Source organism: Metopolophium dirhodum, chromosome 4, assembly GCF_019925205.1.
Source record: "Metopolophium dirhodum isolate CAU chromosome 4, ASM1992520v1, whole genome shotgun sequence".
Taxonomy (NCBI): Eukaryota; Metazoa; Arthropoda; class Insecta; order Hemiptera; family Aphididae; genus Metopolophium; species Metopolophium dirhodum.
Genome location: NC_083563.1, coordinates 14,040,402 through 14,057,749, shown reverse-complemented (window position 1 = coordinate 14,057,749; position 17,348 = coordinate 14,040,402). Strand labels below are relative to the sequence as shown.

The window sequence follows — 17,348 nt, the reverse complement described above, 5'->3', positions numbered from 1 at the left end:
CGAACAATTAAACCGATAATTTTAATTAACCGTTACCTATATAAATCAATCACACGCGGCGAGTTAATATAGTGCCCCCCCCCCCCCCATGACCACCTACGTACCATTGTGACACACTGTCAGACATTTTCAACAGAAGTGACTATAATATATCATTTACTGTACAAAACGATATACTTATATAGAAAAAATGTATTAATTTATTAATTGTTTTTATTAATGCGTTATCCTAGTAGACATAACTTACGGCAGTGGAATTAGTTGTTCAAAAATTCTAAAACTTTATTTATTGAATTTATTAAATAAGAACTTTTGAACAAAAGTCATATTTTCACAACACCAGACGGTTGTGAAATGTTGACAAGAATTTATTTAGTCTGGGTCTGTCTAGTTGGCTCTTTTAGATGTACGGTTTCTTGTCAAACTATACACTTTTTCCGAATTCGTTAATCGTTTCTCTCGCCGTTACTTAAGCAGTAAACATATTATATAATGTAAATGTTCATAAGTCAATAGCTGGTAACAAAAGAACATTTATTCTGAACATTTTAATGTTCAAAAGATATTAAATAACGTAAACTATCATGAAATCTAAATATTGTCAGGACTTACCTAATAGCCCATATATTATAAAATTATTACAAAAATACTTATAAACTAGGTAAAAATAGAATATCATAACGTTTTTTATACGACCTCACCAATTAAATTGATAAATTAATATGATGTTCAATTTATCGTACTTATATTATAATGAGATAAACAAACATGGTAATACTATCAAAATGTAAAGCGTACAACATAATAATATAAAGAATAAATATGATATAATATACTCTGGGTATTAAACCATTGTTTAAAGGTGACATAATATTACCTTGAATAAATTCTAATAAACTATTTTTACTACCTACTCGTATACAGTGAATAATTAACGTTAATATAGAATGTACATAAATAAGCACTAGTACACAAAAAAGCTCGTACTAAAAAAGCTATAAAAAGTATTTTTAATTATTATAATTATAATATGGAAATCAAATGCTATAATAAAATATACGGTTTGTAATAATTTCACTTGAGAAGTACATAAAATCAGAAATTTTTTAAGGAATATAGTATAAATTAGTTATCGGCCTTGATAATTGAATAATTTTGATTTGTTTATCATTATATAGCTATATCGTTGTTCTGCGTGAAATTCGTTGTAAACAATAAATATTAATTTTGCTTTGTTATTCATTATTTATTGAGAATGGGAAATGAACATACTCGAATATACTAATTGTATTGGTCCAAAGTGTTGTTTTTAATAACAAAGGATCGTATAATTGCGCAATTATTTTTTATCCGTTTTAAATCATATTAATGTTTTAAGCCATTAATAATAAGATTATGAAAGTATTGTTATGGTTTATGATACATTTGCATGGTAGCGAAATTATTCTAATACATGGCCAATACACAATTGTAATAAAATTATTTTTATTTTTAAACTAAAAGATTTTTATAAATATAAATAATTCAATAATTAGAATCAAATAATCATTTGTTTTGTATAATTATTAATTTATATTTACCACGTCTTATTACTCATTTTAAATTAAATTTATCATAGGTAATTTATAATGGGTTTTTATTTTTAATTAAAAATTAATGTTTTGGAAACCTCCATTTCATTAGTTTGTCAAAATAATGACGATGTGCTTCCAGGATTTCGTTTGAAAGTTCTGTTTTCGATTTTCCGTACTATTTTAATTTCTCAACTTTTTCGTTGTATATGGTTCACTTTCATGGTCTTTACATACAAATACTTCATATGCATACAAACAAACATTCATAGTTCAATGTCAATGATAAGACACATATTATAATTATATACCGAAATGGCTTCCGTAAGTTTTACGAAATGGTCGAGTATAATAGAACTAAAACTTCAGAGATTCTATATAGTATTCTGCGCGGAATCTGTACAATATAGACTTTCAAGTACTTCATCGAATTTGATACGTCTGATGTATCCTTGGGTGGTCATTGAAATCTACAACACGCAGGTCCCACAATATAATATTATCATACACATATTTTATACATACCAAGTTATGAATTGCACAATAATAACGTCATGACGTATCGTTTGAGTAGTCAAATGAGCAACACGAGCGTTCGACACATTACGTTTTGCATATTATACCTTGTCGTTACCTATATATACCTCCTATGTACGTTGTCTTTCACGGTGAAAATTGTATGGCAATATTATCGTACACATATATATATATATTGTACAATCGGTGGTGACCATCATGTGAGTATAATATATTATAGGTGCGTCGGACGTAAATCACAATATCAGTGCGAGGTATCGCGGGACGTAACCGACAAACGAATAACTGCGGCGACCGACCGAACGTGCACGCTCGCCGCCTGTAAAAGAATAATATCATCATTATTGTTGCGATATCGTTTCACAAATCCGCGGCGGATGCGGTCGTCGGATTTATCGGAACCGGACACGTCATGACGGCAATTAATTTCCAATCATAACGCGTATAATATAATTTCACGACAATAATCTATAATTTATGTGTGCACGATGTTGGTTGGCGGTAAACATACAGACGAGTGCGGATAGATTTCCGTGGCTCGCAGGTCGTAGTCGTCCGCGGGGGATCGAGATCGAGGATAAAATTACGCGTAATAAACCTCTTGCGGAGTGCAGGTTGGGTGTAGAGCGTGACCGTTTTTCCTCCAGGCTAAATCCTCTTAAATCCGATGGATTTCGATCGAGGGCTGTCCGTATAATATATGTACATTATTATATAGTTGTCGTTTGTATGCGACAGCATGCAATTCGCACCATACCAATAATGTGCATCTGTTTACAGCACGCTCGCACCATCAGACACGACCATCGTCGTTGAAGGAGAGTTTTTTTTTGAAAACAATTATTGTTTCCGACAAGGCGACGACCGGTCAAGATTGCCGTCACGGATTTATCCTAAGGAGTGAGGGGGGGGGGGGGTGAAATATTGATACATTATATCGTGGTTATAATAACCCACAAAATATTATGATTTTTGAATTATAATGTGTGTAGTTCTTGATTGAACCAGACAATAATATTTCGAAGAATTCGAAAGCGCAAGGGATCTGAAACTCGTATTGGGAATATTAAGTGCTATATTTTTTGTGCACAATATTACGTAACGTGAAGACGTGACTCTCGTCACTAAACCAAAACACAATATTATGTAATATACCGTTATATATTCATTAAAGTTATACAATTTCACATGTGTTCAAAATGTACAGGTTATATTTATCTGACACACGTGTTTATCTTAAAATGCACAAAAAAAGGAAATTTACCAGATGATCATTTCTAATTCCTGATTTAATACCTATTATGTAACTAGTTTATTTAGTGAAGTCAGTAAAGTTACGAAAGTAACTGCCTCCGTACGTTATATAGCTTTTTAAACTATACAACCCTCCCTTACCCTTCATCACCAAATCGGAATGTCGATCACAAACGCGCCAATTGGAGTATTAGGTACAGTGTTCATTTTTTCGATTGCAAATAATAATAATAAAAATAATAATAATAATAATAAAAATAATAATTTCACTTGCGTCCGCTTGTGACGGATTATCAAAATGTCATACCTACGATGATTGACGTCGCATTGCAGGCTGAAGAATAATCTGTTTGAACACATTGCGCGTCCACTGACGATAAATTTGTATTTTATTTTTTTTCCATCATCGACTGATCCGATTTGACATAATGTGTGCATTTTCCTCACTTAATCGCATAATCACGCTGAGTAATTTATTATTATCCACGTCAATCCGGCTCGTTCACTCATCTAACACTATCAGTACATAATAATTAAATAATATAACTATATTAGATTATATTTTGCGTTCAAAAACTAACCGTAGTTTTTGTGACAAGTTTTTAATTGTCCAATCTATTAATATTATGTAGAATAGGTATGCTGAATAGATGTGGTCAGTATTGTATTTGTTTTTATCACGCGATGAGACATTACAGTGAATAACGAAGGTATCGTCTTAGAAGCTGCAAGTGAAAAATTATTATAATAATAACATCACAGCCACACATACACACTGACGTCGATATAATACTATTGTTTCAGAAGCTTTCGCGGTGATAAGTTAGTCGTTCAAAGTTCAAACCGGTTTCAAAGAGTTGGGGCGCCGTCGTGCACGATACCCATATTATGATAATAATATATGGGTGAGACGACGGTGGAAAACGCAGCCGGCATTGCGATCGATCGTTTCTTTTGCCGATCGCGTTCGATATTATACAATATAATAATAACCTTGTCGTGAATAATAATTAATAGTCGTGTGGCTTGCGCGTGTCGAGCGAGAAATCCTTAAGCTGCGAGATTTGTAATAACGCCCTGAGCTTTTGGTCGTCAATACCCGCACGCGCACACACACGATATATATTATAATTATTGCGCTACACCGAGCGGGGTTTTGCGTTGAGCCACTGTCGAAACTCTTCGTATCTAAGGACATAGGTAAACACGTGCCAGATTACCTATATGACGGGATCGTACGACTACGTTGTTTTGGCTGCTGTCGAATGCTGTCGAAATGCACACGTTCAGCGTATTATATATTGTACACCTACGCCAGTTTTGTGATAAGAAAAGTCGAGGAGGGCCGAATCTTCGCGCCGATAGATGAATAACACAATATTATTTCGTCATAAATATTTGCCAGTGTCGTTGGATTTGAATGCGACGATAATGTGTACATTATGCAATTTGCGGCATTCGAGATAAAGGTTCCAAACTTTTAAATCGAAATATAACTAACTCAACACAGTAAAATATAATATTATACTCACTGAATATTATTATACTCGTTTATTCGTTTCCCAGTGGTCGGTTCCTGGTTCCAACTTTTGGAGCGTTCCTTATCCTGCCCAAAACAATGTGCGCAGAAAAATACGATGAAAAAACACCTAGTAAAATCGACATTGCTGCAGTAAAACTAATGAATACAATGTACACAATTTTTAACATATTAACACTATATTATAATATTATATAAACAAAGAGAAGAAAATTTATATTTGCTCAATATATTATACTATAGTTATGTGAGAAATGTATAATACAAATTGTAATTATTTAATTCATATGAACTAAATTTAATGAATTTATATTTCAAATTGTGAACTCGTGTGCCTCCCACACGAACATGATGTTCAGTGGGGCCCATTATCTTCTTGAAAAATAAAATATTAAAACACTGTTGTGATGTTATCCGCGCTCGACGTAATAAAATTATAATATCCCACGTCGGCGAGCTCTGATACAGGTTAGGTTAGGTTAGGGTATCTATCGTCCCTCTTGACATTTTACGGGTCGCGTATCTATGTAAGTAACACTATTACAGTATTATATTTTTGATGTCGTGAGCTCGTGTGTAGAGGAACACGCGCTGTTGGGTTTTCTCCACGAATCGACCGACGCTTGGAAACGCTATTGTCCGCGGGCTACGTTCGGAAATCGTAATCTTCTATATAAGCATAATACAATATACAAAACGGTAACACCCGTGGGAAAACAATGATCGAGTTCTGGAAAACCAGGATGGTTATAGCGTTATATTTTCGCCGTTATTTGTTCGCGTTTTTAGCAAAAGGTGATCATCATTTCCACATTCAGGCCGTCGCGCGACGATCAATTTCGACGTTTTTCGATATTTTCAAGGGCAGTTAAATCCGAACCTTAGTTATTAGTCTAATACGATAAATTGTGAACTCCGGTCACTTTTCAGTGTACGCATAAACGATTATAATATATAGTATTATATATTATTATGTCTAATAATAATATCATAATAATAATAATACAGATTATATTTTGATCATATACTTTAATCGGTGATTATATTATTAGGTACGTTGTTAACAATTTCGGTTTCGATGAAAATATTATGTAGGCAATGAGTGCCGCCGTTAATGTTGCAATTCGATGTAGCACACTATTATACATGTTGTGCATCATAACATTGACGACTATACAACTGCACAAGAATATTGTAAAATTATCGTGTATACACGTGTAGAAATCGGTTTAACCACCAGTAGTCCGCGGGCAGGACGGATCGAGGTATATTTCGGTCTTTGAGGGGGGAAAAAATGCATAAAAAAAAATGAATAATAAATATTTTCCTCTCGCGCGCTGTGTGTATAATATATGTGTGTTTATTTGTCATATCGAATCCATCATTGCCAATACGACCACAGTGTGCATCACTCTTTCCCACCCCCGCACATCACATCCATAATATTATGTTATGCACACATGGTATGTAGAAATATTATGACATCGCACGACCCGGCAGTTTCCCGCCACCGTTTTGTTTTACAATTTTTTTTTCACTATTATTATTATTATTATTATTATTAATATTAACATTAATTGAAAAATCAAAACCAGATTTTCCAACATTTCTAATTTTTTTTTTTTATGTATTTCTATTGCTTAGGCGTACGCATGTTACATAATATTATGAACAATGTGATATTGTATTATATTTAGGTATTATGTGTAAATACCTATATTTATATTTATATATAATATATATTTTATTTATTATTTTGTAAAATATGTTATTGCATCAAAACGGAGTAAACAGTAGTGCGGGGAAATCCTCTGCCTGGTGGATAATATAACGACCGGACGTCGACAACAACTATGTTTTAATTCTATGGACCAGGCGCGTCTGAAAATTAGGACCATACACCTTACACCATACACCATACACCTTCAAAAATCCTATTTAGAAATATTATTAATATTGTAATATCATTACATATTGTATACATCTTTTCACGACTACAAACAAAAATAATTATGAATACTATTATAATATAATGTCGTTAAAACGCGTATCGTTGTTGTGATAAATTGAAGGACAGCTCCGGGTGGGATTAGCTGTACGGGATACATTCTAAAAACAAGAAATTCTTACAACTAATTAGGATAGATTGGTGTATTTTAGAGAGTCTAGAACCAAGGGTATACCGTACGATTTATGTTATTAGATCTGCTTCTGAAGACAAACTGCGAAACACGCGTTTTTGTCCACTAATTTTACAGTGACAATTATTTACGATTATTCGGTTATATATTGTTACTATGCATTTACTGCGTTATCGTACCAATAGAAAATTATTCTAATGTTCAGTGATATAATTATTATTAATGTATACTACTATGAAATCCAAACAATTTCTTTTTTTAGTACTATTGTCATACATTTAATCTGGGTTAAATTAATTTTGGTTAAACGCTAAAATGTAGTTTTTAAATGCTTACAAATATATTAATAACATCAAATGTGTATTTAACTATGGGTCAATAAAACTATACTATTTTCAGTACATAGTATTAATTTATAAATTATAACCATTACTCAATATGATTTGTATTATAAATAACATGTATTTTAGTATTTATTTAGGTATACATTTATATAACTATATATACCTCAAAACACATTTGATTGGGAATATATACATTAAAATTATGTGTATACAGTATCAATTGAAAATTCATATTTTTAGAAAACCAATTATGTATTAAACATTATTTTCAGTAGCATACAATAAATAATAAATAAATTATAAGTGTTTTATAGGAATTTCTGATTAAAATACATGATGAATGTATAGTACATACACTTTAGATACATTTTTATATTTTTATATTAAAATATAATATAGCTTCATTCATTTTTTTATAACCATTATTTGAATATTTCCATAAATAAAATATAACGATAAAATAACTTTTATTGTACTACATACTATTCTATATGTTATTGTTGTCGGTCAATTAATATAATAAAAAATAGCTTTATTTACACAGTAAGCATTCTTTGAACGAAGCCATAAGTGAATAATTACTTTTACCAGATAGTAGGTAACTTGGAATGGTCTCCTAAAAATGCGTGTTTTTTTAAATAAAAAATCAAATTAATAACATTGATAATGGAATAAAAGTAAAACCAATAATACAACATCTTGTATAAATGCATAATATATTTTTTTTTATTATTATTTAAACTAAAGGCTTCAACATCGTTGGTTATTTGCCTTTATTTAAACACATAGTTAATATGCATATATCAGTCACCCCAGCGAGTCAAACCATAACTGTTTTCTTTATTTTCTTTATCTTTTTTTTAAGTTTCGCCGACTTAGTCATCTGAACTTATTGTTAAATTTATATAATACAATATTTAATGTTAAGAACAATAGAAGTAAATTTAAATAATGCAAATAAATAGCGATAATAATATTTGGGTACAAGATTACTACGACAACGTAACCCATCTGTACTGTACTGTGCCTGTCGCTTAGCAAAACCACGCCCCCGCGCATAAGTCGACCGCCGAGGTACTTTCGTGAATGGAATAGAATTATTATAATAGAATATTTAAAATGAATGCATATACCTACTAAGTACTATACATCATATACCGTCATTGTACATACTTATGAAAAGGTTAATCGGCTTAAAGTTTTAATTTAATTCGGTTGTTTTTGTTTTTCCCAACAGAGACTTCTTTGTTGTATGACAACAAGCACTACCACGAAGAATGTTTGCGCTGCAACTCGTGTGGAATGAACCTTACCGGCCCGAACCAGAAACGGGCCAGGAGGTTCAAGAATCACATACTGTGTGATCTACACTTCGCCGACGTGGCCTTGATGGAGTGCTCAGATTTCATGCAACAACTTCGCAGTTTCAAACCACAATCGTTAGGTTGTGCTGTGGCCAGAAGGAAAAGCTCTACGACGCTCATATTCCCGTTGCCGCCGCAGGCGTGTGGAGGTAAGCGATTTATATATCATAATAATATAAAAAAAGCTTTGAATATTAGTTATAGGGTTATAAGCGTCTATAGTTGTATTTAAACTAAAAACTAAAACAAAAATCTTTGAACTCTTCCGGCGATTAACATATAGGTTGTAGACAATTAAAACGTAGGTACCTATTAAATTTTCTATTTGCAACGACTATTAGAATATTTTACCAAATATTGAATAATTTATTGCTGAAAAGATAATAAATTTAATGCTATAGGTATGAAAATCATAATTAAATTTTTGGTATAAAAAGTACCTAATCTAGATAATTTATCGTAATTTATCGTTAGTCAAATAATGAAAAGGAAATGTACGAACTACGAATGTAGTGGTCGCTTAAACGCAGTCACTTAAACATGCTATATATGTCATAAAAATTCAACGATATTGTTCAAATGATGATGATTTCTTTTTCTCCGGGTGATTCGATTCGCTGAAATCATATTATATAAGAGATGGTGCGGAATTTTCAGAATATCCGTTATTGAATCAGATCGTTTTACCGAGACAGAAAAAAGAGAGTAGAATTTGAGCACTAGATCTCTAGAAGATGTATATAAAACAAAAACAAAGAGCAAAATAGTGTCTTTCGATAACATACGACAGGAAATAAATAGACACGGCAAGAAAAAAAAAATAATAATAATAAAATAAGCAGAAGAAGAACAAAAAAAAAAAAAACCCCTAACGAAAAGCTGTCACTCGGTGTTGTCTAAGTCACGCGAGGCCACTTCAAAGTCCCCCACCGCCACCGTGTCATTACACTCGAAGAGTTACGTTCGGCGAACACGGCAAAATTCAATTTGCTCGGCCGCCGGCGTCGTTCGTACGGCGTTCGCTTTCCACACTCCCCTCATGCGCAGCAGTATCTGTGCGTGTGTAGGACACACACCCACACACCCACACATACATTATACATTATATATTTATATATATTTACCCGAACTGGAGGTGTATAACTGGTGTCTCCTGACGCGTCGTCTCCGTCCGTTTGGCAGGTATATATAAAGACGACAACTCATTGCAGCAGCCGGCCGCCGACTTGACGACTTGGCGCTGTAGGCAGTCATAGTCGCGGCTACAATAATAATAATATATCATCATTATTACCATGTCGTATTCGAACTTTGGGTAGGTTACCTATTGAGATTCAACGCATATACTAATGAAGGTATTATTACTGTGTACAATTTGCGTATATCAGCGGCGAGTGTGTGTATATTATATACCATTATAATTGTACCGTATACCGTGCACATAATAGTGGTACCCGATGCTCCTCTGACACACCTATAATACGCAGTTATTCTCACGGCAGAGGGTGGAGTTACCACCGCCTTGCGTATCGTCATGTCATCTGTAGGTGCATGTACAACAGAATATTATTACAATTTTATTATAATGACTGTGACTACACGCGTGACCCCGAGCTCTTAAAAACGTTAAACTTTAACGATCTACGAAATATGACCATGTAGGCTTCATACATGGACGCACGTTTATCATAATATAATGTATAATTTAGGTAAACAGAGATGGTAATATTTATATTCACCGGTGGTTGGGGCACTTCGCTAGTCGTATAATATATTATTATTATAGCGTTCCTGGTCGGATTTCGATTCGCCGCGTCATCGTTACCTGCGCTCTCGACCCGGCGCCATCTATTTTTAATACTTATCGGTTCCCCTTATAAATACAAGTCTGGTAGATGAACGAGCATCAAATATATCAATATTTTATATACGAAAATTATTATTATGTTTTTTTCCCATACCATAGTTTAATATGATTATTGGTTTTCAAGTTTTCAACGATAAGTAGTTCAAAACTTCCATATTTATAAAATATAGGATTTTCAATAGGTATAGTTGAAAATCTCAATAAATTTACATTCACTAAAATAACTAAAATAAAAACTTATCCATTGGTTTAAGTAACAAGGACATCTTGTCCTTATGTAGGATTCAAATAACAGATTATACATAGAGCCCTAAGTGACTGTAATACCTACCTAGGTATAAAAAAGAGACCAAGACGAATAGGAATAAGGAGGTATAGCGTTTGTTGTATAACTTATCGTCAATATTCGATTTACAGATTATTTTCAACTTTATTTATTTAAAATATGAATGAAAAAGGCTTAATTACCAATGAGCACATTATGACAGTGTATCATCAACAATTTATTTAAACCGATGTTTTTACAAGAAATTGTATTAGAATGTGTGTGTGTGGAGCCCGAAATCACATAAATTCCAAAATAACTGTATTACCTAGCCATAGGTCAACAAAGTAGAGTGTACAATAGAAGTCCGGTGCGGTAGTTGATCATTCAAACTACAAACCCTCTATACGAGCAAATGGCGGCATGTATGTTACATGACATCCACAATCATGAGAGTGATGTGCCAAAAGAGACTTTGAGTTATAAAAGGCTTTTATTTTGAATACGACTGTATTAATTGAATTCGGGACACGTAACGCTTAGGTATTTCAAACACTCAAATAAAACTGTTTTAGAGCTATCCCGGAGATTTCTTATGCTTATTGACTTTTGTCATGAACTAAACGAAAATAGTTTTGTGAATTCGATTTGGAGATATTTTTACTGAGTGATATCGATTATATTTGTGTGGCCGTTCTATAAAACAGAGAGCAAGCAATCAGAAAATTGACTTAACACCAGTGATATTTGGAAACTATATAGAGACAGTGTTAATACCGACAAGCTATGAGTATGTACACACATCAAGTTCGCTATTCGAATGCAGCTTATTAACAAACATTATTTAAGGCAAACACTTTCAGAAATATCTCTAGTGAGTAAGAGAGTCGCTGGATAAAAAGCTTTGAAAGTCTTTGGACTTTATTGAACCTGAATAATAATATTATATACAATTATTTTAATCACTATTAGTACCTATGTTGATACCAATGTTTAAATTTGCTCACGATTAAAGATGTCCGACAACTTTATTTTACACTGATATAGGTTTTTTGAATCAGAATTATCATGGCTCAGTGTTAGCAAGTTAAAAAGTTAAAGTTATGTTACTTTTAACAAGGTTACTTCGTTTTTAATGTACCTCACTTCTAACTTAACGAATTAAAATAGTTTGTTTCATTGAAATATGCAGTTACTAATCAGTTAATTAATATTATAACTGCTGTTACCTAATACATATTATAGTAGGGTCATCTGATAATATATTGCTCTCTAACTCTTATTTTTACTATATATTTTTGTTCTTGTGTTTATACTTTTATATCAAAATTTCGCATTGTGCTTTGATGTTTATTGTAAATATTTAGTAAAAAAAACTTACTGATTTTCAAATAATTTAAGTTACCTACTTCATTTTTATTTGATTATAACTTTTACAAGTTAAAATGAGAGAAAAGTAACTTTTAACTTTAAACTTAACTTATATTGGTCTATATTAACTTGGCGAGCTAGACAAATTCGTTAACTTGCCCAGCCTTGAGAATTGACATAATTTAAAAATAAAACAAGTAATTCAGGCAATAAAATATGCTTTAATTTACTTAGGTATAGGTACCTGATAAATAATATTATTACCAACAGTATTACCATATTACCTTTTGAAACAAACCAGTTGTTAAAATTTTTTTTAAATAATATCATAAAAATATATATCGTACATAATTGCACACCAATGTGCAATTTCGATTGTAAAACATTATTATTTATTAGTATACAAACGCGTCTAATAAATATAATCTAGAATACAGTCATAGTGAGTCATACTGAAAACTGCGAGAAACACATACGAATTTTCTTTTATCTCAATAATGATGTAAAATATAATTTTAACGAGCCTGTATTTTATTAAATTATAGAACCATATAAAATTATTTTTCAACACACATAAAAATGAAATAAAATCGTCAGTTTATGTCTAGATAATTTTTCAATACCGTCATTATTGAATTACATCGACATTTTCGAATTTATAGCGTTTAAAACTATTATACTTTTAATAATTTATAAATAAAAAAAAATGTATGCCAACTATCCAACAGTCGTCTAATTTTATGATTTTTAATAAAATATAAGTAAAAATAAACATAATAAAATATTTTTTTATGTGCTATTTTTAATACAAACATTTTAAATTAACTTATTTAATTTTACTTGAACGTATTTGTATAACACCACTTTTTTGATTAAATTTCTTAGAAAAGCAGTATATTATTTATAATATGTATAAACCTACATCGTATTATAATATATATTCATATTACTTGGTACAAAAACAAGGGTAAGTTACTTCGAATCAATCAGAAAAAAGAAATAACCTACCCACTCATTTTCTGTAAGAAAATATAATACTGTTTCCTTTTTCACGTCCGATCGAATGAGTTTAAATTCTTTTTGATGTTTAGTAATTCGTCATATTCAGAATACACTTTAATATAGTTAGTCCTTACTCCTACGTACTGTTTCAAGAGGTATTAATGTACAGTTCGTAGACTTATGTTCTATTTTACAGTTAGTACCATGTGTAGGTATTAAAATGTTGATAAATAAAAGTACCCATATAAATATATTATTATATATGTTATAGGTACCTCCATTAACTAGAAAGTAATTCGTTGAAATATTAAATTAAAATTAAACATAATAATACCCGGTTAATGTAATACTTATATTATATTATATCATCAGCTCATGACATTTTGTTTGGAAACGTTTTTTTCAATAAAATACAATAACAAAAAAAACAAAATAATAACCGAAGTCAGTGTGTAGAAATGAAGATATTTTTGCAACGATGAAAACATAAAATCAACGTTTTAAATGTATTGATTTGTTTTTTAATTAATGCACTTTCAATATTGAATAAATACAATTGTTGATGAATCGAAATTATTATGTTAAAAATGGTGTTGGTAGGAACTTGTCTGTGTACGTGTTTGCAGTGCACGTGTTAGTAGTTTCGTTTAAGACCAAACAACGAGTGAAAAGAATCGAATTTTTTTTATTATATTCAAACAAATTATTATTAAAAACGTTTATTAAATATTAATACATTTTAACAGTTATTTTTTTATGAAGTACTGCAGTAACTTGGTTATTGGCTTAATATTTGCCCTTATATCAAACGTTTTATTATTATTAAATTTATTTCATTTCATATTTTAAATGAGTAAATTAATATTTGGAAATTTGTATTGTTATTTGTAATTTTTATTAGTTCTAAATAATAACTATTGCCTTCAAGCCCACAGACTTACAATCTTGCATCCAAGTATTACAATGATTCGTAATACATTCCACGCTTATTATATTTTTCTCTGCATCCACACCATACGGAAAAACATGAACTTTACGTTACAAAATAAGGTACATATTACATGGTGGATTTACTATATCTATATACACGTCTTTAACAGCAATTTAAGTCCATATTTTCATGAGTTTTCATTAAATTCAACTTTCTTAATAATGTACTGCCCATCTTAAAATTAGAATTTTATTTAAAAATTTATCACTCTCATTATTATCATTTTAGTATATTATATGATTTATTTAAATTTTCAAACACAAACTCAACCTTGGTTAGGTGTTGACTCTAGATGGTGTTAAATGTTTTATTTTAACAATACGACAAGTCTCAGCGTTTTCTAAGGTTATGTGTTGATCGGCACGTCATTTGTACGATCACCCAGTTACAATATTAGCAGGATTAATACGTTTCTCTATAACATGTACAAAACACATGAGCTTACGCGTAATTTTTCTGCGATAATACGATCGTGCGTACCCCGTTGCTCGGCATGTAGTTGGTGGTTGGGGTGTCCATGGATAGGTTTTATAGTAGATCTGGAGATGGGTAGGCAACCCGTGACACTTGTTCAGCAAGAAGTGATCACTGACCACGCAGGGAGAATCAGACGGTAGTGCGACCCTCAATGCTTAACCAGACGGTGTCTCACACAAACGTTATCGCAACGGGAGAAATCTCCCGGCAGTGTCACCACACGATGGAAACGCGAATCCTTTGCTCCTCGTGCCAAGCTCCCTTCGTCTAGCGGAGACCGGTGATATCGGTCTGACAGTGGATCCGGCGTAATAAGGGTTACGAGTTTCAGTTTCTTCAGCGTAGAAGTGTTGTTGTTGGCTTGAAAAACGGAATTGAAGTGAAGTGTACGGCCGAGGTGTTGTACCCGTTTAGTATAACTCTTTAGATCATATACGATTTACTCGCTCGTCGCTGATTGGTATCGCGTTAGCTGTTTGTCGTTATAACTACGTATACCTATCCTTTTCATGGGTCGGCCGTTTCTTATATTATGCGATACTCCATCCGTATTTTCCCATATTCTACCGATGTAAATAATCGCGCAAATAAATGCGTGTCCTTGTGTGGTTCGCACCGTTCTTGCACGTTTACCTCCTTTTATTTAACCGATCATAATATGTAACCTTGTGTTGTGGGTTATCGCTACGTTACATATTCTACTTCAACCTACACTGATCATAATATAACTATTTTAATTTTAATGAAAATACGTAATTTTAATCAACACGATAACTTTTTACTTATTTTGAGTCTATACACCATTCATGTTAATGAGGAACCTCGGCGGCGACCAGTTTTCGTCAATGGTGGTTAGGGAACATCCGTTTGTCACCTCCTCCAAGTCAACCATTTGCACAACTGCCGAGCAATAATTAAGCCTCGCCCCTTCGCATAAATTGGCTGCCGAGATTCTTTCTTATCGTGAATGGACTAATGAAGTATAGTTAAACCAAACATAAGTAGAACTGTATTAACAAAAGAGTATAGTGTGATACAGTTATAATTTTGTATTTTATAAAATATGTTAATTTAAGGTCAAATCTATAGAGGGGTCGAACACGACCAGACACTCAGTATATTATTGCGCCGAGAACATCATATTTAATACTGTTTTACAAAGACGCCGACTCACGAATTCTTGAATGAACTTTTGTTGTTAACTTTTTAAATACATACAGAATTCGCCGTTTATATATATATATAGTAACTATTATTATAGTATAGCTGTACGCAGTGCGCGTGGCGTGAAGTAATTCCGGAGAACTATTTCGGAACTCGATGAATTAATTATTGACATTTCTTCGACAACAATGAGAGACGTGGGGTGTTTTTCGGAAGAGCTCCCCGTTATGTCGAAAGGCACCGACGACTACGACGCTCGACGTTAAGTGTATTATGTGCTTTTGGTGCGCGAAACGTATCGTTAAATGGTCGTCGTCGCCGTCATAATAATAATAAGGAGGACATTTATAATGTTTCAATCGGCGTTTCAGTAAAATATTTATTGTGTTTTAGGTTTATAATACTTGTGTATACAACCCAAAGCCCATCATTATTGTGTATGCCTAACGCACACCCATGGCAACGTTTTAACCCCCGATAAAAACTAATTAAATTAAAACTAAAAATTTCGCAGCCACTTGACGAGCAATTACGATAACATTGGTACTAGATAGACTCGATGGCCCGCGAGGTACGCGTACGATACTGATTTCCAACCAAACATATAAATCCATTGCATTTATTATATTTATCTAAGGACGTTAATGATTTAGGAGGCCAATAATAATATTGCTCGCATCTGCTTAGTATCCAGGCTTTTATATAATATATTATTATATTTTATTAGGTATTATTATTACGGTTTTGTGAATAAACCGTATTGAAAACGGCGAACGAATTCACGTATAATTTTATACTCATAACCATAATAATAATGATACGTCTTGCAACCGGGCTTTTACGACCAAATGGTCTAAATAAGTTTTTTTAACGGTCACAGCGTGCCCACGCGTTGTCGTCCGTCGACTCCACACCAACTCTCGTTTTATGACCCACTGTTACGAACACAAACCTATGTCTATTTTACCACTCGGCGACAGTCCGACCCTGTTAAATGTATACGACAAATCAATCTCGAACCACGCTCTCTCTCTCTCTCTCTCTCTCTCTCTCTCTTCCTCTCTCTCAATCACACATATACACAATCATCTGCTGGTAATTTAATAACATGTTGGCGTTATACCTTTTACGACGTATTTATTATTATTAGCATTCGCCGGACCTTTCGACAAGTTTTATTTGATTTCGTGGACTACTCGCGTGACGTCTTGCCCGGCCGTCGAGGTGTTGACACAAATCGTTCTGACAATTATTATGATTGAACATATTTTGAACGTCATAATAATATTATTACAGCGCCGGTCCGCGAAAGTGCGAGCAAACATTATCACAACTCGGCGATATTATACGACTTTCGTCCGCGCTGCGAAGGATTTCATCCCACGTCTGTGTAGGGTGATTTATTTTGAAACTTCTCGTAAAAACGCCCATGAACTTTTCATTGTTCTTATATTCGCAAT

General features: G+C 32.6%; 1 protein-coding gene across 1 annotated transcript in view; it reads left to right on the top strand.

Annotated features, from left to right (window-relative positions):
- LOC132943217 (uncharacterized) overlaps positions 1-17,348 on the top strand; it is a 284,209-nt gene that overhangs the window by 213,644 nt on the left and 53,217 nt on the right. The window contains exon 9 of the mRNA XM_061012095.1: positions 8,625-8,900. Within this exon, the coding sequence (XP_060868078.1) occupies positions 8,625-8,900 (276 nt within the window). The remainder of the gene's footprint in view (positions 1-8,624; positions 8,901-17,348) is intronic.